The 25,052-nt window shown below is 45.5% G+C and overlaps 1 protein-coding gene across 1 annotated transcript; it reads right to left on the bottom strand.

Annotated features, from left to right (window-relative positions):
- Window positions 1-8,560: 8,560 nt before the first annotated feature.
- Window positions 8,561-11,644, bottom strand: LOC142302725 (uncharacterized). The gene is made up of 3 exons (XM_075343839.1): window positions 10,945-11,644; window positions 10,644-10,732; window positions 8,561-8,566 (listed from the first exon to the last, which is right to left on the bottom strand). Exons 1-3 carry the CDS (start codon window positions 11,642-11,644, stop codon window positions 8,561-8,563), a joined length of 795 nt encoding a protein of 264 aa, XP_075199954.1.
- Window positions 11,645-25,052: the final 13,408 nt, after the last annotated feature.

Raw genomic sequence — 25,052 nt, 5'->3', positions numbered from 1 at the left:
ATGGAACCAGGCAGGGATGTCCCTTGTCCCCCCTACTTTTTGTCATGGTAATGGAACCATTGATACGCTCCATCCAACAAAACCGGGAAATTGAGGGGATTAACCTACAGGGGATTCACCACAAGTCCGCCGCCTTTGCTGATGACTTGTTGGTAGTAATGTCCAGACCCGAAAGAGGCTTCCCTGCCTTCATGAACACACTAGAAGAATATAGCCAATGGTCTAACTTTAAAATTAATCTCTCCAAATCTGAAGCACTGAGTCTAAACATCCCGAGTAATGTCATTAACAGCCTCCAGAAGTCGTTCCCATTCAAATGGCCAAAAAGCCACATTACCTACCTCGGCATCAAAATAGGGAAAGCCCCCAAATCACTCTTCCTAAATTATAAGCCTCTCCTTCCCAAACTCACTACGCAAATAGCCTCTTGGAAAGCGCCTTTCATTTCCTGGATAGGCCGGAAAAATTTAATCAAAAGCATCGTACTTCCAAAATTCATATACCTCTTTCAAATGTTACCTATACCAGTCCCTAATTTTTTCCTCTCTCAATGTAATTCTTTAATTTCCAATTACATCTGGAACAAACACAAACCAAGAATTAATTTTCACACTCTAAGCCTCCCAAAGGACAAAGGGGGAATGGGACTCCCCAACATATCCACTTATTATAAAGCTGCTGTCCTCTCTAGAGCAGTAGACTGGGTCAGGCGCCCTCCGAATAAGCTATGGACGACAATAGAGGAATACCTGGCCCCCTCCCCCTTGCGTGCTCTTTTATTTACCCCCCCTTGTCAGGGAAACAAAAGATCTTGTACCAACGAACTGACTAGAACACTTCTGGACAATTGGAATCGTAACATAGAGCTCCTGGCCCCTCCTCTTTCACCACTTACCCTAATCTCCGATATATTAGACTCCAGCCTTAATCTCGCCAACACCGTGAAGCCTCCACATTCAAGTAATGCAAAGATCCCAGCTGTAGATCTTCTAAAAGATGGTTCTTTGGTCTCGAGGCAGGAGGTGGGTGAGATCCCCCTACTTTCTAAACTCACATTTCTTCACTATATGACGATAAAACGCACAATTCAACCATTACTGTCACAGTCCAGCCTCACCAGACCCTTAACCACATTTGAATCATTTTGCTCGCAAACAAGGTCTCCTAAAAAAATCTTATCTCGCTTGTATAACACTCTACTTACAAAAGAATTGGTAGTAAAAAGAGCTTACATATTGAAGTGGGAAAAAGATCTGAACACCACATTTACTGACGCTCAAACGAGTCAAATTTACGGTGCCTCACATGGACCATCATGTTGTGTGAGGGTTCAAGAGAGCTCCTTCAAAGTAGTGACGAGATGGTACATAGTCCCGGACACGGCCGCGGCTTGGCAGTCTGCCTCTTCGGATCTCTGCTGGAGATGTGAGGGGGATAGAGGAACGTATATGCATATTTGGTGGACGTGCCCCCGCCTCCAGATATTTTGGAGGATGGCAATCCAGCTGATTTTTGACCTTACAAACAAGCAGGAGGACCCAGAACCCATGCATCTATTACTAAATTTCCCATTGTGGCCTAATGATAAGGCTAACTCGAAACTGGTGTCTTTTGTGAGCTCAGCTTGCAAACTGCTGATTGCTCAATTGTGGCGTACGACTATGATACCCACCATCTCGCAGCTGTTACAGAAAATTGACCAGTTATACCACGCGGAGGAGTTCTCTGCCCTCTCACGACAACAACTGTTCTTCTTTGGGCAAGTCTGGAAAGCCTGGAAAGACTACAAATCCAAACCTTCCTTCTTGACGGCGATTGCGCAGGAGATGTCATAAAGAAACCTAGGTCGTCTCCTCCTCCCCATTAGGGGATTGAGTGAGTTGATAACCTAGTCCTGATTACTATAGACATATGATGAATGGACCCAAGACCAACACCCTCTCCCTACTTCATTCCCCCTCTATCTTATCTCCCTTTCTCAAATCTCTTAGGCCCCCTATCTCCTTCCCTAACACTGAGCTATAGGTGCTGGAAGGCTTTTTCAGAATCCTCAGTGATTCCCTTCCCCCCCCCCATCTCTATTTCCTTGTTGCCTTTATGTGTTCTTTCTTTCTTTATTTTTTCCCCTTTAAATAAGAAAAAGGTTAAAACTGTTTTTTCTCTTTATAATGTTATGAGAGCAAGGCATGGTCTGGCTCGCCCTCCACTTCTCGATTGATATAATGACTTTTAATTGATTTGAAATCCTATCCCACAGACGATTTTGTATCTGGAAGGCGATTTAATGTAATTTAATGCAATTTAGTTTAACCGTGATGCTAAAAATTGCATATGTTTTTTGTTATGTGCATATACTCTGTTAATATTGATACAATAAACAAAACATTAAAACAAACAATGAGATAATAGACACGAGACTGGTCACATGCTATTTTGACGTCACGGAAGGTCCTTCATCAGTGCTGGTTACCGGGAGGGCGCAGCGATGATCAGAAGGGAAAGCGGCGGGAGACAGAGTGCAGGACGTGTCGCCGGGACCTGTAAGTGTAATGGCAATGTTTATTAACTGTATGTGTATATGTATAATGTGTTTTTATGTGTTTATGTTTGCCTGCCATTGTTTTCAATGGGGTTCGATGAACTGAGCCGCCGTTCGACGAACCGAACTCGAACACTAGGGGGGTGGCTCAACACTACTTATTATACTAAGCAAACCCATCTGCACTTTATTGTATAGGACGGCAGCTCCCTCGGACCGATCATCCTGGTGGAGACGGTGGTGGCCGATCCAGAGGTCCCTACATGTACACTAATGGAAGAAGCTGAACAGAGGTCAGTAGCCAAGACAATACTTGTAGTGTATGTTGTCCGGCACCAAAAACCTGTTTACAATGTGTTTTGTTATTGTGCCTGTTAGGCTGTCTCTGGGGGAGTAACACCCTCAGTGGTGCTCAAACCAAAATTCGAAACAAATTCCAATCTTGTTACAAGAAAACAAGGTTGGTAAGAGGTTGGGACCTGTTGAGACCGAGGACACGCGCAAACGGCCGCCATCGTCCACAGTGCCCCGCATTCTCCTTCCATTTGACTTTTAACAGATGAAATAAAGGATTGATTTTATACCCAGTGAGATCCAACCTTTTCTTCTTCTAGCATGCCAAGGCCATACACGTGGTAGCCAGTGGACGTGTCCCCTTAGGAACGGACAGGTGTTATCGTATGGACATCTGGGGACTGAAGGTGGATTTATACCGAGGTGTTACTCCCTGCTTGACCTTCTATGAATAAAACAGAATAATAGAAGATATTTTTCAAAACTGTAGCCAGGAAGAGTGACCGATAGTCACCAGGAGTTCAGCCTGACGTGTACCTGCACTGTACACCTTCATCTATATTAGCTGGAATTGCTGTACCTGTACCCACTTAAAACTATAGCACTTACATATTACCTCCCCTGCACAAATGAAAACCCCCTAAAACACCAGAAAATAATTTCTTCCTTCCTTCACCCCTCCAAAAACGGATTTAAAAATTGACCAGACAGTTTGATATAATCTAAAATGGTACCAATGAAAAGGGGATACATGTTACCACCACATTATATGCACCCTATGCTCTTAAGGGGTGGAATGTAAAATACTTATCCATGAAGATACAAAATAAATCTACTACTACTACTAGCACATGATGATGAATGGTTTTGTTTATTACTGGTAAATATCTTTTAAAAATCTTAGGTTCCTCTCTGCCACTAGTCGTGTGAGCTCCACCGAGGGCAAAAGGACTATAAGTTGCCATTTTCTTGTATTTATCCATCGGCACTCAGGAGAGGAAAAACCCCTGTGGGGAAACCTCTAGGGAACCATGGCCTACGGATAAGTGCCCTTCCCTGGGGGCACAAGGCAACATGTTGTCTAGTAGTGCTGGTCCATGGTCATATTATTGACTCCTGGTAGGATTTTCATGGTCTTCTTCAGCTTCTTCTTGTATTTGGACCCTGCAGATGCAGCATTAACCCTTAGCCCTGATTATGGCAGGGCGTAGGAGTGGATATGGCTACACTGCAGGTCACGACCCTCAGGATACTCCTAGTGCTGGTGGAATAGGAACCGGTGAACAGCATTTCTCATAGCTGTTCACTTCCAGGATTTTATCCTCCTCCAGATCCTGTGGAAGGCGTCCCTCACCATACTGCCAAATGTCCTGCCGGGAGAGAGAATAGGTTAGAAATAATTGTTCTATGCCAATAAGATACAGTCATGGCCAAAAGTTTTGAGAATGCTACAAATATTAATTTTTACAAAGTCTACTGCTTATGTTTTTCTAATGGCAATTTGCATATACTCCAGAATGTCATAGAGTGATCAGCTTAACAGCAATTACTTGCAAAGTCAATATTGGCTAAGAAAATGAACTTTAACCCCCAAAACACATTTCAACATCATTGCATTCCTGCCTTAAAAGGAGCAGCTAACATTGTTTTAGTGATTGTTCCATTAACACAGGTGTGGGTGTTGATGAGGACAGGGCTGGCGATCAATCAGTCATGATTAAGTAAGAATGACACCACTGGACACTTTAAAAGGAGGCTGGTGCTTGGTATCATTGTTTCTCTTCAGTTAACCATGGTTATCTCTAAAGAAACACGTGCAGCCATCATTGCTCTGCACAAAAATGGCCTAACAGGGAAGAGTATCGCAGCTACAAAGATTGCACCTCAGTCAACAATCTATCGCATCATCGAGAACTTCAAGGAGAGAGCTTCCATTGTTACCAAAAGGGCTCCAGGGCGCCCAAGAAGGACCAGCAAACGCCAGGACCGTATCTTAAAACTGTTTCAGCTGTGGGATCGGACTAGCAGCAGTGCCGAGCTAGCTCAGCAATGGCAGCAGGCTGGTGTGAGTGCTTCTGCACGCACTGTGAGGCGGAGACTCTTTGAGCAAGGCCTGGTTTCAAGGAGGGCAACAAAGAAGCCACTTCTCTCCAGAAAAAACATCAGGGACCGACTGATATTCTGCAAAAGGTACAGGGAGTGGACTGCTGAGGACTGGGGGAAAGTCATTTTCTCAGATGAATCCCCTTTTCGATTGTTTGGGACATCTGGAAAACAGCTTATTAGGAGAAGAGGTGAACGATACCACCAGTCTTGTCTCATGCCAACTGTTAAGCATCCTGAAACGATTCATGTGTGGGGTTGCTTCTCAGCCAAGGGAATCGGCTCACTCACAGTCTTGCCTAAAAACACAGCCATGAATAAAGAATGGTACCAGAATGTCCTCCAAGAGCAACTTCTCCCAACTGTCCATGAGCAGTATGGCGCCCAACAATGCCTTTTCCAGCATGATGGAGCACCTTGCCATAAAGCAAAGGTGATCACTAAATGGCTCATGGAACAAAACATAGAGATTTTGGGTCCAAGGCCTGGAAACTCCCCAGATCTTAATCCCATTGAGAACTTGTGGGCAATCATCAAGAGATGGGTGGACAAACAAAAACCAACAAATTCTGGCAAAATGCAAGCATTGCTTATGCAAGAATGGACAGCTATCAGTCAGGATTTGGTCCAGAAGTTGATTGAGAGCATGCCAGGGAGAATTGCAGAGGTCCTGAAGAAGAAGGGTCAACACTGCAAATATTGACTTGCTGCATTAACTCATTCTAACTGTCAATATAACCTTTTGGTCTCATAACATGATTGCAATTATATTTCTGTATGTGATGTAAACATCAGACAAACACAATTAAAAACCAGAGGGCAACAGATCATGTGAAAATATAATTTTGGTGTCATTCTCAAAACTTTTGGCCATGACTGTAGATAAATTGGGACTGTCCTGAAGGGATAACATGTAAGTGGCAGTCAGTAAGAGGCTTCCACACTACACTCTGCTGACAGATTCATAAAATAAGAGATGGGCCTTAAAACGTCCCCTTCTCCCCGTCCCATTTATACTGACTTACCTGCGATGGGGTTTTACAGGTCTTCGATTAGATATTACAGGTTTTGGTATTGATTTTATGACCTTCCATGCGTCATTGGCAAACGTGAATCCACAGAACAGTTTTTGATCTGTTTCGGCTATTGGTGGATGAAAGGCTTCAGTGTAGGATACGACGTTTTTCATTGTATCAGATGTCATCACTGGTGGCTGCGGGGAGAAGATACAAGAGTGAGAGCGTTCATAAAAAAGAAACACAACAGAAATGTACTGCTGCCACCATCTTTTCTGGGTCGTATACTTACAGGGGATAGCTGGAATGGAGGACATGCTCTGGCTTCCTCTATATCTGTCCAATTGATCTCCTTAAAGAATGGATGATCTCTGATGTTGTCCACAAATTTCTGCCGACTCTCTGGTGACTTATCCAAGAGCTGGGAAAATACAATGAAGATGATTATTCAGTCTCCAGTCGTCCTCCATTTTCATTGTTTATTTAATTACATATCTCTGCTGTATTACTGAGATGTGTCTTTATACTCACCCCCTCAATGATGGCTTTGAGTTGGGGATCAAATCCTTTTGGAAAGATAGGATCATCATTGATTATTACCTCAATGATGGTCTGAACAAATTTTCCTTCATAGAATGGATACCTGCCAGTAGCCATCTGGTATATCACCACACCAGCAGAGAACCAGTCCACTGCCGTGTTGTAGGGCTCCTTTTGAAGAATCTGTGAAGACATGAAAAAGACAATAAGAACATTGTCCAGCCAGCAGAAGACATGGAGATGTCCAGCCTTGTACACAGTGATCACTCAGGGACATGTTGATGATTCCTCACCTCAGGAGCCATGTAGATAAGGCTTCCGACACAATCTGAAGTCTTTCTATCGCCAAAGATGTTCATTACTGCAAGACCGAAATCAGCAATCTTCAAGTGACCGGTGCTGTCCAGTAAAATGTTCTCCGGTTTTATGTCTCTGGAAAGAGTTTAAAAAATACAATAATGTAATTATTATATTATCCCGGCTGATGACGTATTATGGCATGAGATATCAAATGTCTACAGGGGGCATGAGGATGAGTGTATGAGTTTATATATCAGGTCTACACAGAGGAAGACGTGCTGCACCTACCTGTGTATGATGCCTCTAGAGTGGAGAAACTGCAGCCCACAAATCAGCTCAGCTGCAAGAAATCTAATAAGAAAAAAAAACAACAGAAAACCATCAACATCCTACCAACTGTACTAAGGATCTAATAATGAAGTAAAGCCAGATGAGCCTGACAACCATTATCTTCACCTAATATATCCATGTTACGTCTTACCTAGTGACTGCAATGGGAAATGGGGCTTTGGTTGACATGATGCCTCGAAGGTCTCCTCCACTGAGATATTCCATGACATAGAATAAGTAGTCCTGTGATAAAACAGAGGAGATAATAGGTGTTACTGGAATAGTCTAGATATGAGCTAGTGGTGGTAATGTTATAATACATGTAATACTATGATAGTGGCCTAGAAGAACATTGCACACAGATGATCATATAGACAGGCATATATATAAAGCTGAATGTGTGTGTGTATATGTCTTTATGTCCGGGATTGGCATCTGCACCGTCGCAGTACAGCCACAAAATTTTGCACACTCACACGTCTGGACCCCGAGAGCGTCATAGGCTATGTTGTGAGGCGAAATTTTAACCCAGCGCATTCCAATTTACCAATCAATATCTACATAATGGGGAAAAAGTGAAACGAAAAGTGTATCTGCACCGTCGCATTTACAATCACAAACTTTTGCACAGACACCTAATGTGACCCAGGGAACGTCGTAGACTATATTTTGATAGGAAAATGTAACCCCGCACTTTACAGTTACTCTCCAAAAAACATGCCTTCATTAAAGTAAATGGAGCCTGGAACTACAGGTTATTAATAGGAGCTGTGAGTGGTTGCTATAGGAACCAAAGACATTCATCGTATAAGAAGCTCATATGTGAGGTAATAAGATGTCGGTGGGGAGACGGATAGAGAGAGACAGACAGAGACAGACAGAGAGACAGACAGGGAAAGAGACAGAAACAGACAGGGAAAGAGACAGACGGGGAAAGAGACAGAAACAGACAGGGAAAGAGACAGATCTGGAAAGAGACAGACGGAGCACATTACTTGGTCAATTTAGTTAAATCTATGTGGAATATCTGTGGTGTTGAAATATATGTTGTGAAATGCTTCTATTACCTTACTTTTTGCCTTTTAATAATTACATTTATATCTATTTGTTTTGTGGTTTTTGTGTGCAGAATACATTTTTGTTAATACATTCTATTTTGTTAACAGCAGTTATTAACCCGGGCGAAGCCGGGTAGTACAGCTAGTATACTATATAGAAGACCCAGAGCTGTTAGATCTTCAGCCTCTTACCTGGGACTGGAAGGTGGAAAAAGCCCGAGAAATTAATGGACTCTTCCTAGTCATCTCCAGGACCTGTCGCTCTATCAGGACATCGTCTCTTAAGTTCTCAAGTAGGAACCTCTTTTTCACCATCTTCACTGCCACTTGTTGTTGGGAGGCCTGATGTGTGGCCAATATGACCTGGAGGATACAGAACATTAGAACTAGTGGAAAGGCCCATCCAGCCATGAGACGTGACGTGAAGATATGAAGCCAGGGCCGGCGTCAGCACCCGGCAAACCCGGGCAAATGCCGGGGCCCTGGAGAGCCGGGGGGGCCCACTCGGCCTCGTCAGTTCTCCTGTCCCTTGGCCGGGGCCCACTCGCCTTTACAGTTCTGCGGTCCCCGGCCGAGTTCCGGGGACCGCAGTCCTCGGCAGCAATCTGCGGCGCCGTCACTTTAAGGCGCGCAGACATCCTCGTTTGAATTTCATCTGTGGGCGGAGCTACCGCCTTCTCAGTCCCACAGATGAAGGAGGCGAGCTTCTGTCCGGCGCTGTGTGGGCCCCCTCTCCACCGTGACCTAATCGGGTAAGTGCCCTCCCCGCCTCCCCATTATAGGCCCCGGTGAGCTGCTTCTACCCCCTGGATGTATGCCCTGGCCCCTGCCAATGCCCCCACCCGCCGATTCCGCGGGTGTGGGCCCCGCCGATTCCGCGGGTGTGGGCCCCGCCGAGCCGCGGGTGTGGGCCCCGCCGAGCCGCGGGTGTGGGCCCCGCCGAGCCGCGGGTGTGGGCCCCGCCGAGCCGCGGGTGTGGGCCCCGCCGAGCCGCGGGTGTGGGCCCCGCCGAGCCGCGGGTGTGGGCCCCGCCGAGCCGCGGGTGCTGCCAGTGCCGCGGGTGCTGTACCCGCCGAGCCGCGGGCCCTGCCGAGCCGCGGGTGTGGGCCCTGCCGAGCCGCGGGTGTGGGCCCTGCCGAGCCGCGGGTGTGGGCCCTGCCGAGCCGCGGGTGTGGGCCCTGCCGAGCCGCGGGTGTGGGCCCTGCCGAGCCGCGGGTGCTGCCAGTGCCGCTGGTGCTGTCCCCGCCAAGCCGCGGGTGCTGTCCCCGCCAAGCCGCGGGTGTGGGCCCCACAGAGCAGCAGAGTTGTGTGCATTTGTCTGAATGTAGCAGAGTTGTGTGCATTTGTCTGAATGTAGCAGAGTTGTATGTGTTTGTCTGTATGTAGCAGAGTTGTATGTGTTTGTCTGTATGTAGCAGAGTTGTATGTGTTTGTCTGTATGTAGCAGAGTTGTGTGTTTGTCTGTATGTAGCAGAGTTGTATGTGTTTGTCTGTATGTAGCAGAGTTGTATGTGTTTGTCTGAATGTAGCAGAGTTGTATGTGTTTGTCTGTATGTAGCAGAGTTGTATGTGTTTGTCTGAATGTAGCAGAGTTGTATGTGTTTGTCTGAATGTAGCAGAGTTGTATGTGTTTGTCTGTATGTAGCAGAGTTGTATGTGTTTGTCTGAATGTAGCAGAGTTGTATGTGTTTGTCTGTATGTAGCAGAGTTGTGTGTGTTTGTCTGTATGTAGCAGAGTTGTATGTGTTTGTCTGTATGTAGCAGAGTTGTATGTGTTTGTATGTAGCAGAGTTGTATGTGTTTGTCTGTATGTAGCAGAGTTGTATGTGTTTGTCTGTATGTAGCAGAGTTGTATGTGTTTGTCTGTATGTAGCAGAGTTGTATGTGTTTGTCTGTATGTAGCAGAGTTGTGTGTGTTTGTCTGTATGTAGCAGAGTTGTATGTGTTTGTCTGTATGTAGCAGAGTTGTATGTGTTTGTATGTAGCAGAGTTGTATGTGTTTGTCTGTATGTAGCAGAGTTGTGTGTGTTTGTCTGTATGTAGCAGAGTTGTATGTGTTTGTCTGTATGTAGCAGAGTTGTATGTGTTTGTCTGTATGTAGCAGAGTTGTGTGTGTCTGTCTGTATGTAGCAGAGTTGTGTGTGTTTGTCTGTCTGTATGTAGCAGAGTTGTGTGTGTGTGTGTCTGTCTGTATGCAGCAGACTTGTGTGTGTGTGTGTGTGTGTCTGTAAGTGTATATGACTATATATTTGTCTGTTTATATGTATTTTTGTGAGTTTGTCTTTAAATATGTATATGTTCGTATCGGTGTCTGTGTGTGGATGGGGCCCACTGGGACTCTTCCGCCCGGGGCCCACAAAAACCTGGAGCCGGCCCTGTATGAAGCAGTGATGTTCCTAGAGTCATATTACTGCTCCACATCACACACATGAAGTAGACGTCACCACAATTCCTAATACTTACTTTACCAAATCCACCCTTTCCAAGGATTTTATGGAAGGTGAAGCTCTCCAGTCCAGTCACAATGATGGGGGATTCACCTGGGGTTGTACCTGATGGAGAGAGGAGAAATAAGATTTATTATTCCAATATAATGCTAATGTGGCCTTCTATAGCAATTACAACATGGGGTAGAACAATATTAGGGAGTATCAAAGAAAAATGGCACAACAATCATAATAGGTGGGGTATTCTAAAGGTTCACAATCCCATCAAGTACTACATTGGGAGCTATGGGCTATTGGTATCTTAGATATGCACTCACCTGAAAGCTGCACAGTGTTAGCTTTGGAGGACACGCTGGATCCATCATCAGCTTTGTCCCCCAGCGCTTCTCCCCTTTTCCTCTTATTCGTGATATTCTCCTGTATCGGGCTTCGAGATCTTTTTGAAGCCTTGAGAATACTTTGGTTGGGGCCATCTTTCTCACTCTCCGGTGTTTCTATTCTTTTTTTTGGCACCTCATTTATGGTCTCTCTCTTTCTCAAATTCTCCATATTCAGCACAGGTTCAGCTTTGGGGGACCCGCTGGATCCATCATCAGCTTTGTGCCCCATCGCTTCTCCCCTTTTCCTCTTGCTCACGATACTCTCCTGTATCGGGCATCCAGGTCTTTTTAAAGCCTTGACAAGGATTTTTTTGGTGCCATCTTTTTCACCCTCTGATGTTTCTCTTCTTGTATTTGGCACCTCGTCTCTTCTCTCTTTCTCGCTCTTTCTCACACTCTCCATATTCAGCTCCATAGATGAAATTCTGGGCTGAAGAAGGTCCTGTCCACCTCTAGAGCGCTCCCGGATAGCGTCTGGAACTGCTCTTCTAACAGGCCTTCTATTATTCGGTCTTATATTTTTTATAACACCAAAATTTGCTAAGCGCAAGTAAAAATCGCCTTCACCCACTAAGTGATGAACACAAATGGACGATAATCGGGCTGCAGCGACATTCTGATGATTGTTCCATGACATCACAAAGGGCTTAGTGACATCATCACATTCTAAAGGTCACATGACAGGACCAAAGCCAAAGGTCAAGTGACATCACAGAGAGACCAGTGACATCGTCTGTTGCTGCAGGTGAACTTGCAGTAGAATATCTGTGTCTGCCTGTAGCTTCTCCCTCTCTCCATAGAACTATATGTGCACTAACTGTCATCTAACTCAGTAGTGGCAAAATCTGTACACACTGGACTCAAAGTCATCAAGGAGTTTTTGCCAGCGTTTTGATGTAAACATTTTTAAAATATCACAAATGTTTTACGCAACTCTTAGTCGCACAAATGTTTTAGGATTTTTTTCTGTCCTAGTTGGACAAATGTGGACAGAGCTTGGGCGGAATGGTGCAAGCTCATGGCTGCCAGACAAATTCATCATAACTTACGTGAAAAACGTGGCAATTTTTTTGCTCGAAATGTACTCCAGTCACTGACTGGAGTATATCCCTGGCTGCACACATGGCAGTTGTAAGTTACGGCAAATTCAAGGAAAGGTGCACGCCTCTTATTAGATTTGGTGCATCTTACTTCAGCTGTGCTAAACTGTGTGTAAATTATATCTGTGAATTGAGAGTGAAAGATCAGTCCACGTTGAGAAAGAAGCAGATTTCTCTGATAAAGGTATATTAAGATATATAAAGTTTGTGATCTTCATTTGTACTAATAATTTATGAAAAGAATAATAAATTAATAAATACAATGATAGTGACTCTTTAAGAAATGACAGCTGTGCTGTGATCTCAGCTATTTCTTAGTGATTTCCCATAGTGACCTATTACTTCTCTCTGCTGAGGGATGACAACAATTGAAAGCAGCAGTGGCCGGCTCCCCATTCATACAGCTGATTTCACTGCAGACAGCCAAGGCCACTGGTGGGCACAGACAACAAAAGGCCCTTGTGCAAGAACAATATATGGGCCCTTTAAGGCCCCTTTACACACTGAAACTTTCTAGCGATCCCACCAGCGATCCCAACCTGGCCGGGATCGCTACAAAGTCTCTGGTGAGCTGTCAAACAGGCAAACCTGGCCAACGACGCAACAGCGATCCGGACCTGCAGAACGACCTAGCTAGTCATTGGGGACGTTGTAAAGCAGCTTTTTGAAAAGGAAGTCGCTAACGAAGTCGCTGTAAAGTCCCCTTTACACACTAAAACTTTGCTGCACAGCGGGAAACAAAGGACCAAAGAATGGTCCTGAATGATTTGTAGCGATCACAACCTCACAGCGGGGGCCAGGTCGCTGATGTGTTTCACACACTGCAATGTCGCTGGGGAGGTCGCTATAACGTCACAAAACCGGTGACGTTACAGCGATGTAGTTTGCGATGTTGCAGTGTGTAAAGCCACCTTTACAGTCCAATAACGCATCATAATCCACAATTACACCTGCTTTGGAGGTCAAAATGGACCTGCTTACCTCTCCAGATTGCACCAATGATCTGTCCGCTCATGGCCTACGCAAAACAAGTAGTCCTTCTGCAGTGAATGCAAACTAAATATAGTAGTACATGATGACCTTTTCGTTGATAGTCTAAAAAGCTAATGGCTATGCCTAAACAGTGGGGCTGCCCTGTAAAAACATATTTTTGCTGTTTTAGAAGCTTTTTGACCTCTGCCTTAGGCTTAGCCTCCAATTGAATCCAATGGGGCTCAAAATCGCTTGACGATCCCGTTTGGCGAACTGCTTGGCGAACATCGGGAAGATCGGCAAACTGAACTTTGAAAGGTTCGCTCATCTCTAGCTGTAACTTGTCGGATTGCTTGATTAAAAGAAGGTCAAATGTGTTATGTCATAGAGAAAGAAAAGAATACTCAACTCGTCCGGGATTAGGGTTTTTTTTAAACCGCTTCACGACCGGCCGATTTTTCGCTTTCCGTTTTTTTTTTTTCGCAATTCTTTTTCTGAGAGACGTAACTTTTTTATTTTTCAGTCAATATGGTCATGTGAGGGCTCATTTTTTGCGGAACGAGCTGTACTTTTAAATGAAACCATCCGTTTTACCATATAGTGTAGTGGAAAACGGCAAAAAAATTCCAAATGCAGAAAAATTGCAAAAAAAGGGCGATAGCACTATGGTTTTTGAGATATTTTATTCACTGTGTTCACTATATGGTAAAACTGATGTGTGGGTGTGATGCCTCAGGTCAGTGCAAGTTCGTAGACACCAAACATGTATAGGTTTACTTTTATATAAGGGGTTAAAAAAAATCGGAAGTTTGTCCGAAAAAAGTGGCGCACGTTTTACGCCATATTCCGTGACCCGTAGCGTTATAATTTTTCGGGATCTATGGCTCAGTGACGGCTTATTTTTTGCGACTCGAGCTGACGTTTTTAACGGTACCATTTTTGCGCAGATGCTAAGTTTTGATCGCCTCTTATTGCATTTTGCGCAAAAGTTGTGGCGACAAAAAAAGTCGCTTTGGCGTTTGTAATTTTTTTGCCGCTATGCCATATACTGACCAGATTAATTTATTTTATATTTTGATAGGTCGGGCGTTTCTGAACGCGGCGATACCAAAAGTGTGTATATTTTTTTAACCCTTTAATTTTCAATGGGGCGAATGGGGGGTGATTTGAACTTTTAGTTTTTTTTGTTTTTTTTTAATTTTTTAAAAACTTTTTTTTTTACTTTTTTTTTTTTATTTTACTAGTCCCCCTAGGGGGCTATTGCGATCAGCATTCCGATTGCTCTGCACTATCTGCTGATCACAGCTACACGGCTGTAAACAGCAGATACGCTCTCTTTCTCTTTTGCTGTGCCGCTGGCACAGCGAAAGTGAAAGCAAGTCATGTGTAGTACAGGAGTCATCACATGACCCTGTGCTACCATGACAACTATCGGAAGTCACGTGATCGCGTCACGTGACTTCCGGTATTGGGCGGTAAGTAAAACTTTACAGCGATCGCGCTTATAATGGCGCTGTCACGTATTGACAGCGCCATATAAGGGGTTAATCGGCACGAGCAGATAACGATTCTGCTCGTGCCTAGCAGGCACACATCTCAGCTGTGAAAATCAGCTGAGATGTGCGCTGATCGCGGCATGCTGCCGCCGGAGGACCGCGGGCAGTAACATTATGACATTTAGGACGTAATTTTACTGCCCGCGGTCGTTAAGGGGTTAAAGATAAACATTGAAAAAAAAATTAAAATGCCAACCTGAATACTGCGTTGTATTACTTCATAATATGGTGCCCATAAGATTCTATGAAAAGATGCTGTTTTTTGTTTGACTCCCAGATCATTGCTTTTGGGAGAGGATATATTGCCCAGGGCTGGATTATAGGAAGGGCATATGGGGCATCAATTAGGCTTCTTCCAATGACTATGGACTGGTAAAATCACAACTGGATCATGAGAACTGGTAGTCTGGTAGGTGCAAATTAGTCCCCAATTCCAGTGTTACCAATGATGATAAGTGTCATTGTGCCCATCAGTTTGTTGTCTCCAAGGGATCCATGGATTTTATTATTGATCTGCCTTCGTTTTCGGGAAGGACTGTGGTTTTGGTAGTTGTGGATAGTTTCAGTAAGATGATGTATTTCATCCCGTTGCCAGCACCTCCAAATGCCAAAACTCCGGCTCAGGTGTTCATCAATGAGATCATGAAGCTTCACGGGGTTCCTTCTGATGTGGTCTCAGATCGGGGAACCCAGATTGTTTCCAACTTTTGGAAAGCCTTTAGTGGTCGACTTGGGGTGCGGTTGTCTTTCTCTTCTGCTTTCCTTCCTCAGTCGAATAGGTAGACCGAGCACATAAATCAAAATTTGGAAACTTAACCCTGGTGTTTTGTCTCCAAGAACCAGGAGGATTGGGAATCTTATTTACTACTGGCCAAATTTAAATCATCACCAGGAGTCTACTGGCAAGTCATCATTCTTTGATGCATACGGTTTTCATCCGCAATTTGGTACCTTTAGTGGTAGGGGTGCTTCGGGAGTTCCTGAGGAGGAGCGTTTTGCCTCATCGCTCTTTTCTGTATGGCAAGGGTTGAGTAATTTGAAGCTCATGGGAGACAGATACAAATGTATGGCTGATAAAAACACGCTTGCCAGGTCCGGACCTAAGTGTAAATGACTGTCTGCTACCAGGAACATAAAGTTGAAGATTCCTTCCTGGAAGCTGGGGCCTAGGTTTATCGGTCCCTATAAAATAACCGTCGTCATTAAAGGGAACCTATCAGGTGCAATATGCACCCAAAACCCCGAGCTGTTCTGTTTGCATATTGCTAATCCCTGTCTAACTGTCCCTGTATTTAGTAGCAATATCAGCAGAAGGATCGGCACTCACAAAACAATTCTTTATAGTTGCAGAATTTATTCCATATCTTTCAATCCATTTTCATTCTTTTTTCTTTCAAAAATGCAATGCAAGATGTCGCACGTTTCGGTGTAGAGTTGCAGACCTTTTGCAAATCATATACATATATGGATTTCATGCACCACAGCTGACACGTGTCCACCTAGTCTTGTGTATGATATTGTATCTAGTAGCATAGATAAAGGGATCTTTAGAAAAAAAGTTTTGAAAATCTTTTATCATATGCTAATGAGGCCAGCAACTAGTCGTGATGGCGTTAATTCCCTTTGTTAGTCGGCCCCCTTAGCATGGTAGCATGCCTCTGTGGGAGTACTAACATACACCTAAATTCATGCATTTCCTTCTCCCAGCGAAGTCTATGAGATTTCTATTTTGTTGTCTACACGGTGCATCCTTTTTTTGGCAGCATCTTGGCTGCATTTTTCAAGACATGCACTTCATACTTACCGAATCACCGGCGCTGCTGTCACACTGCTCCCTCGGCCGGTCATTTACTTCCCAGGCTGCTCATTAACTTCATTGAATATGCACTGCTTCCCCCGCCCACCGGTTGTTGTGATTAATTGCAATTAGACGAGTCCCCACCCTGAGTGACAAAGTGTCTGACTGCAACCAATCACTGATGCCGGTGGGCAGGTCTATATCGTACAGTAAAATAAATAAATTAAAAAAATTTGCGTACTATCCCCCATATTTTGATGCCAGCACAGGTAAAGCCCAACAGCTGGGTGATGGTATTCTCAGGCTGGGGATATTTATTGTTATTGGGCACCCCCCAGCCTAAAAATATCTGCCAGCAGTTGCCCAGAATTGCCGCATCCATTAAATGCGACAGTCCCAGCACTTTATCTGGCTTTTACTGCATTGCCCTGGTGCAGTGGGAATCTGGGTAATAAGGAAGGAGTTAACAGCCCACAGCTGCCACTAAGTCCTAGATTAGTAACGGCAGGCGTCTACCTGAGACATCACCCATCACTAATCTGTAAGTGAAATGAAATAAACACAAGCACTAAAATAATGCTTTATTTGGAATAAAAGACAAAAAAGCACCCTCTTTCACCACTTTATTGTTTGTCTTTATAAACAATCTTTATTGAAAATAAATCGTTATACATATACAGTGTGTAAATCAGATGCAATTTCAGATATATCAGATGCAGCTTCGATTATGCAAATTATAAGACAGTGTTTTCTTAACCCAACAAATCTGGAACTCCCACAAACACTCCCTCCCCCCCTTTCCCCTTTCCCCAGGCACAAAACATATTTGTAGTATCCTCTTAGATAAGCCTAACCGGTGTGGTACCTGCAATGAGTTGTCTCAGATACCAGTCGGTAAATTGGATGCATTCGTGTATCGATTGGCGTACCGAGCGTGGTTGTGTATCGATATAGTGTGACCATGTGAAAAAGAAAAGTTCTGTTCTTTTGTGTTAATGTAATAGAGATTCAATCCACTCCATTTTAATTAAGTAATTAATCTTTCTGGATATAAAAGTTAAAGTGGGGACCGTATCTTGTGCTCATAGATGGAGGATGCTTTTTCGGGTAGCTGCGGCCCAGATAATTAAAATACGTCGTTGTCGAGCAGAAGGTCCACTGAGCTGATTTTGTGGCAGTATATTAAATATTGCCCATTCAGGTGATAGTGTAAAAGGAATATTAAGCGTAGTTTTGAGGTAATCATGAAGAAGTTCCTAGACCTCTCGGATTTTCGGGCAGTCCCATAGACAGTGGTATATGTCTGCTGGAGAGCAAGAGCATTTGGGGCATGAGGGGTCCCCCCCGGAAGACATCCTGGATTTAACTTCAGGTGATATGTAGGCTCTGTGGAATATCATGAGAGCCATTGTAGTGTAGCTATGATATGGTAGTATGGAATTTAGGCGTAGTGTGGCTTTTAGTATAACTGATAATGTATAGTTAGGGAGTTGCGATGTCCATTTACCTGGTCCCGGAGATGAGTCTGACCAAGAAATGTAGGGTTTGATAGATTTATAAATATGGCTTAATGAGTATGTCCCTGTACGTCAGGCAAAAGACATCTCGTGTAAGGGATTAGATCTGTCTATCTGGTATGCTATTTACAACTGAGGTGGTATAATGTTTGATCTGAACTGCAATGAATATATTACTAGCCAAAAGTGGGTATTTGGAGATGGCGCCCTCCTGGGTAAGAGGAGATTGAGTGTTTGTCAGAAGGTTACAAATCAACCTGCACCCAGACTCACCCAGTACTCGATACAATGGAGGTGGCTTACCCTGTAGAAAGGATGGATTTGTGCCGCCCACACGCCAGCCGTCGGGCTGCTCGGATCCGGATCTGCGGTGTGGCTCGAGGGGTTCTTCCGGACCCGATGGTCACACGGACACTTCGAATAAAAAGGGATAGTATTTGTACGGGATGTACTGTAGATATTCCGTGACGCCACCCACGGTGTGTGGTGAAGTGTGGCACCACCGCTGCTGTTGTGGGGCACCCGGGGGAGATGGGATGGCAGCTGGATGTTAACCCCTCCGTGGGTAGAGATGGTTGCCCCGGGGCTCAGTATCTCTGTGCTGGTGATGGTGACTGCAGGGGCCGGCGCAACCGGTCTGGCCGGGGGTTGTTAGTTTACTCACGATCGGAAGAATCAGATAAGTCCAATGGTAAACCAAGGTGCTGGTGGCCGGCGGCCGCATCGGGTATATCTGGTTTCACACCCGGGCTAGTGGTCAGTGTCTCTTCCCTCTGCACTCTGTGTTTGGTGTGTTGGACTTCCCGGTGTGAAACACAGGAGTCCGCTGCCGGTCCTTTTGTTGGGAGCCTTGCCCGCTGACGCTGACCCTTTGGATCTACCGGGCCCTGGCGGATGCCCTATCCCTCTCGGTGGTTGGTTGTCTACTTTTGGGACTTTGGTTGGGACTGGACCTAAAATCCTGCCCTCAATTGGTTAATTAGCTAAGCCATTGGTTCCGGTCCTGGCTTCAGGGTCCAAGTACCCCCTCTGTGCATGGTTTCCGGGTCGCTTCTTCAGTGTTGGTACCGGCGGGCTCCATTCTTAAACGTTGCTAAACCGGAACTGGAGGAACGGACCACTTTCTTGTCGCACCCCCCCCTGTTCCCAACCTGTTCCCTGGTGCCACCGGTAAGCACTGGTGCACACCCATTTTTCCCATGTCCAGGAACGGGTCCGGGTGACGCCCACACGGGTCGTGTAAAAAGTTCCTTACCCGACAGTCCTTGTCACGGGCCCCAAGTCCGGGGACCCCTGGACTAGAGGTTAGTTACCGGTTTCAGTAGTGACTGGGCCTCGACCGACTCTACCGCAGGCCCTTCCTCCAATCAGCCTCTCCAGAGACTGTGCAGGTGCTGAACAAGAAGGTGGATAGGGGTCTATTTACAAAACCCAATAGTTTCTGGGTTGGCTTTCCCAGTCCAAAGCCATGGTCCAATTTTTAAAACTGTAGAAACTCCAATGGGATCAACAATAACTGGGGGTAGCCGGGAACCGCTACGTTAATCATCATCTGTGCTTGGAGATGGCGAAGAGGGGTGGAGGTACAGCTGGTCACCAACTTTCACCAACTTCCTTACATCTAAGGCAAACCACCCCCTCTCTCCGCAGTGCCGGGTGTAGGAGACCAGCTTTCCAGGCTCCAGGTCTCCATCCGGGTGGCCCATAGGCAGGTGTGGGGCCACATCCCTCCGGGAAACAAATATCTCGGCATCCATGCCCGGCTTACAGATGAAGCCCCATCCTTTTTGGGTATTGAAGTGCCGGACCTGTCCTTGATAGGTTGGGCCCCGCACCCGGAAGGTTGCTTGTCGGAGATTGTCCTTCTCCCAGTAGGTACGGGTTAACACCTCTGCCTTCCGCTTTTCTTGGGCAGTGATCTCGGTCTTCAGCTGCTGCCGTTGCCGCTCCCAGTACGGGGCACTGGTGTCATGCTCCGCTTCCTCCTGCTCGGGAACCTGGCCCATCCGGATGCCCTCACTGCCGGCTACAACCAGCCTCCCCTGAAGTGGAGGGCTCCGATGTGTCGCGGCTTGCTCTGCCGCCCTACTGGTACATCCCGACTGCGCCTCAGCCGGGACCGGGTACTGGGGAACGGTCGGCATCTTTGCTGTGGCCGACTTCCAATTGAGCGTCGCCTCTGTTTCGGCCGGGCGGGCTGCCGGGGCTGATGTCATCAACTGCGCAGCCATCTTTGGGACCGGGGTTGATGTCATCTTTGGTGCGGCTGGGTTCGGGGCCGGAGGGGATGTCTTCCGGGCTTTCGTCTTGCGCAAGGCTGGTACGGGTGCCGGAGCGGTGGTGTGCTCGTGGCCCGAGGACTCCGTGGCTGGGTCCTCGCTGGTAGATGTAACGGGTACCGCTGCCGTTGCTTGGGGCAGCAGACCGATTGGGTCACTAACTGCAGGTGCGGGCGACAAGGCGGATGGGGGCGGACCGAGCTCCTTAGCTGGTTGGGCCGGTTCCGGTGGAACATAGGGGCGTGGGTCGCTTACCCGATCCTCCGAGGCCATCTCTTTGCGTGCCCGGACAGCTGCAGCCAGATCCCTCATCTCGGCCGTCCATCTCGCCAGCATATAATTTGCCTGTGTCTGGATCCTGCGGCACATCTTCGCGGTCTGGGCTTCCACCCATTCAGCAGTCCCGGGAGCAGGTTCCTCCATGATCGGGTTGCCGGACCGGCAGACATCCTCTCGTGATGTTGTCCAGGAACAGAAGGTCGCAGAGTCCTGGTGTCCCTGCCCTTTATCTCCTTGGATCACATGCAGCAGCTTTCCGGCCGCCCCTCTGGTTTTTCGGGAGCACTCACTTCGCGCGGCCCGCTAGTTTCGTTTTCAGCCTCAGGGTTTTCCTTCCTTCCGTGTTCCTAGAGGGCGGGGCTTCAACTTCACTCCCTTTCTCGGGGAAGAAGACGCTGGGTTGTTATTTTTTGCGCCCAAAAATGGCGGCAAAATGGCGGCTTTTCAAAATTTTTGCAGCGGAACACGCTGACAGTCCAGAGCAAGACGCACTTCCACCAGGTAGGTCGATCGGTTTCAGTCCTGTTCGTGACGCCAAGTCTCGAGGTGTGCCACCCTCACACCAGCCGTCGGGCTGCTCGGATCCGGATCTGCGGTGTGGCTCGAGGGGTTCTTCCGGACCCGATGGTCGCGCGGATACTTCGAATAAAAAGGGGACGTATTTGTACAGGATGTACTGTAGATATTCCGTGATGCCACCCACGTGTGTGGTGAAGTGTGGCACCACCACCGCTGCTCTTGTGGGGCACCCGTGGGCAATGGGATGGCAGCTGGATGTTAACTCCTCTGTGGGTAGGGATGGTTGCCCCGGGGCTCAGTGTCTCTGTGATGGGGATGGTGACTGCAGGGGCCGGCGCACCCGGTCTGGCCGGGCTTTGTTAGTTAGTTTTCTCATGATCGGAAGAATCAGACAAGTCCAATGGTAAACCAAGGTGCTGGTGGCCGGCCGCCACGGTCGGTTATATCTGGTCCCACACCCGGGCTAGTGGTCAGTGTCTCTTCCCTCTGCACTCTGTGTTTGGTGTGTTGGACTTCCCGGTGTGAAACACGGGAGTCCGCTCCCAGTCCTTTTGTTGGGAGCCTTGCCCGCTGACGCTGACCCTTGGGATCTACTGGGCTCTGGCGGATGCCCTATCCCTCTTGGTGGGAGGTTGTCTGCTTTTGGGACTTTGGTTGGGACAGGACCTAAAATCCTGCCCTCAATTTGTTAATTAGCTAGGCCGTTGGTTCCGGTCCTGGCTTCAGGGTCCAAGTACCCCCTCTGTGCACAGTTTCCGGGTCGGTTCTCCGGTGTTGGTACTGACTGGCTCCAACCCTGCCCCGATCCACCTCGTATTTCCGGCAACAGTCTTCCCGTCTCCTCCTGACACGGACCACTATCTACCACTTAGCCAGCACGCCAGGGCTCCACCCCCGACGCCTTTCCTTTCTGTCAGCCAGCACTGTCACTGGCTTCAACTCCAACTATTTTTGTTTACAGTTTTGTGTATCTTGAGTAGTCAAGTATAAAAGTCACTATATATCTATTGCCTCCTGATGTAGTCACTTTCATGGGTCCACATACGTCAGTATGCACCAAATCAAGGGGTCTTGTGCTTTTCGTCTCACTTTCTTTAGGTATAGATATTCTTGTAGCTTTAGATTTTATACAACATTCACATCTTACGGTAATTGAGCTATCAGATATCAATAAATCCTTTGTCAATGCTTTCTTTTGTAGCTCCATTATACTTTCAGGATGTCTGTGTCCTAGACGTCTATGTCACCATGTGAATACAGTTCTTGCGATCATATGTACACAACTTCATCTGTTCCTTTAATGTGTCTAGATGATATAATTGTTCATCTGCTTTGACATTGATTATTATCTTATTTCCCGATAGGATTGTACATTCATCACCTTTGAATTTTACAGTAAGTCCTTTACCTGTTAAACGTTTTACAGATGACAATCCTCCTTCTAATCCTGGAACATATAACATCCTGTACAAGTATTTTTTTTAATCATGTCCAAACGTATTAGAACAGTTTAGCATTCCTTGTCCAATACCTTCAGCAGTTATTCTGCTCCCATCTGCAAGATAAATGGCTTCCTTCTTATGTAAATCAAGTTCAGTAAAGAAACGTTTATTACTTGTCATATGACTTGTTGCTCCTGAGTCAATAAACCAACCTGATGATGATTTCTTCAGTTACTTTAAATGTGCCATTCCAATTATTTACACATGAATCAAAAATTGTGTTTTTCATCTTCTGTGTATCCTCTGTATGGTGTAATTTCTGTTGTTCTGCTTTCCATATAGTACAGTCTTTCTTTAAATGTCCCTTTTCTTACATCTAAAACATTCTCTTGTCTCTTTATTATAGGGTCTCTTTGATTCTGTAGCTTTAAAAGCATTTCCACCATCTTTTTCAGTAGAATAATTTGTTTGCACTTTCCTTCTTTGATATTCATCTATGAGTCTGGTCTTCAAAAACTCTAATGTAATGTCTGCTTCAGGTCTTGTTTCTAGTGTGTTTATTAAAGCAGTGTATGAATTTGGTAAGCTGCACATTAATATTGCTGCTACATTGCTATCATTCATATCTTCACCAGTTGATCTCAGCTGTGATATCACTTCCATCATAGAGAATATATACTTCTGCATGTCATTGTCTGCACTCAGTCCCATACTGTAAAGCTTTCTTAGCAGAAATACCTTGTGATATAAGCTGGGTCTTTCATGTAGCTTTCTTAATGCTTCCCACATTCCCTGTGCTGTATCCTCATTCCTTATGTGGATTAAATGAGACTCTTCCACTAAAAGGCTGATAGTAGCTCTTGCTTGTCTGTTTTTTCTGATCCCATGTCTGATTATTATGATTGGGTCTGTCTGTAGAGATTACTTTCCATAAATCATCTTTAGACAATAACATCTCCACTTTGAACTTCCATAACTGATACTGATAATTCTCATTATTCAGCTTAGCTACTGTGAGTTTTAGCTCTTTGCTACTCATCATTTTTAACTTGTCTTACTTCTTTGGAGAGAATTGTTCTGAAGAATTCTTCTGCATTCACCAGGATCTTGCTGAGCTTTCTAGTGTCCTGGGTTTCTGGGATCTTCGGTGTCTGGGAATCTTTGTGTGCCTGGGCCCATAACCTATTGCACAGCTTCTAGCTTCCTAGTTGCAGAAGAAAGTTCAGAGAGCAGATTACATGGGATATTACAAGCTCTTTATTTCTGGAAGTATGAGGTAAAATTTTGTACAATCTTACAGCATTGCATCAGAAGGAAAAACGAAACTAGAAAGAAAAAAAATACAATACAATACAGTGAGTAAGGAAATAGCACAACATCGCCATCTACTGCCAGATCAGCACAAAGTCCTCCTTCACACAAATAAAGAAGTCCTTCAACTGTTGTATTGGGACAGGATATCAATTCTACTGCTGCATCAGCCTATTTGCCTGATGGAGTAGTACATTTTATGTTGGATTATCGTATCCACCCCCTCTAATGTTTCCCCAGTGATTTCTTTTTTTATTTTGTTGTACTTGCCTATATTCTTTTTTGCAAATGAAGTAATACATGTCATATTATGGGTGTGCCCGATTTACTTCCCTCTTGTTAGGTCACATCTTCTTTTAACTGCTACAGGGTTGAGAAACTCTGACAGTTATTCTTCAGGCAGCTTCTGCTAAGAAGACTCTGCTCTTTAAACTTTATAGTATACAGGAAAAGACGCCGATGGCGAAGCCGCCGTAAGAATGACAGCAAAACCGCCTGTAAAGTCACTTCAGGAAAATGACTGCTTACTAGGGATGAGCGAACGGTAAAATTTGGGGTTTGTACTGGACACCTGATGCCCGGGGTTCAAACTCAAACACTGACTTTTCACCGAAGTCCGGATGCTGTTCTTATGCTCAAAGTTTGTGATAAGGCTGCAGTCAACAAGGTTTTCGGAATGGTGAAGATGCCTGCGCACTGCTGTGAACAAAAGCTAAAAAAACAAACAAAAAAAAGAAATTACATTGGGTCCCTCTATTTTTTGATGACCAGCATAGGTAAAGCAGACAGCAGCAGGCTGCAGCCCACAGCTGTCTTTTTTACCTTGGCTGGTTATCAAAAATAAAGGGGATCTCATGCAGTTTTATTGTGTTTTGATTATTTTAAAAAACAACACAAAAACGCAAAACAACAGTATGGAGCCCCCCTATTTTAGATAACCAGCCAAGGTAAAGCAGACAGCAGTTATTGGGCCCTTCCCAGCCTAAAACTAGTAGCCCGCAGCTGCCCCAGCAGTGACGCATCCATTAGATGGGCCAATTTTGACGCTTTGCCTGGCTCTTCTCGATTGCCCTAGTGCAGTGGCATTTGGTGTAATACTTTTGGGATAGCTGAACAAAAAGACATGGACCGCACATTCAAAAGTAATCAGTTGATTTAGTGCTGCTAGGCAAAATATTTATATAACTGAACATGAGGTTCTTAATTTAACATTCTGATCAGACTGTATGAAGATCACTGTCATGTCACGACGAACCTCTGAATGAGTCCCTA

This window comes from Anomaloglossus baeobatrachus, chromosome 4, assembly GCF_048569485.1.
Source record: "Anomaloglossus baeobatrachus isolate aAnoBae1 chromosome 4, aAnoBae1.hap1, whole genome shotgun sequence".
NCBI classification, from domain to species: Eukaryota; Metazoa; Chordata; class Amphibia; order Anura; family Aromobatidae; genus Anomaloglossus; species Anomaloglossus baeobatrachus.
The sequence above is the reverse complement of the archived record's forward strand: the minus strand, read 5'-3'. Positions and strand labels throughout refer to the sequence as shown.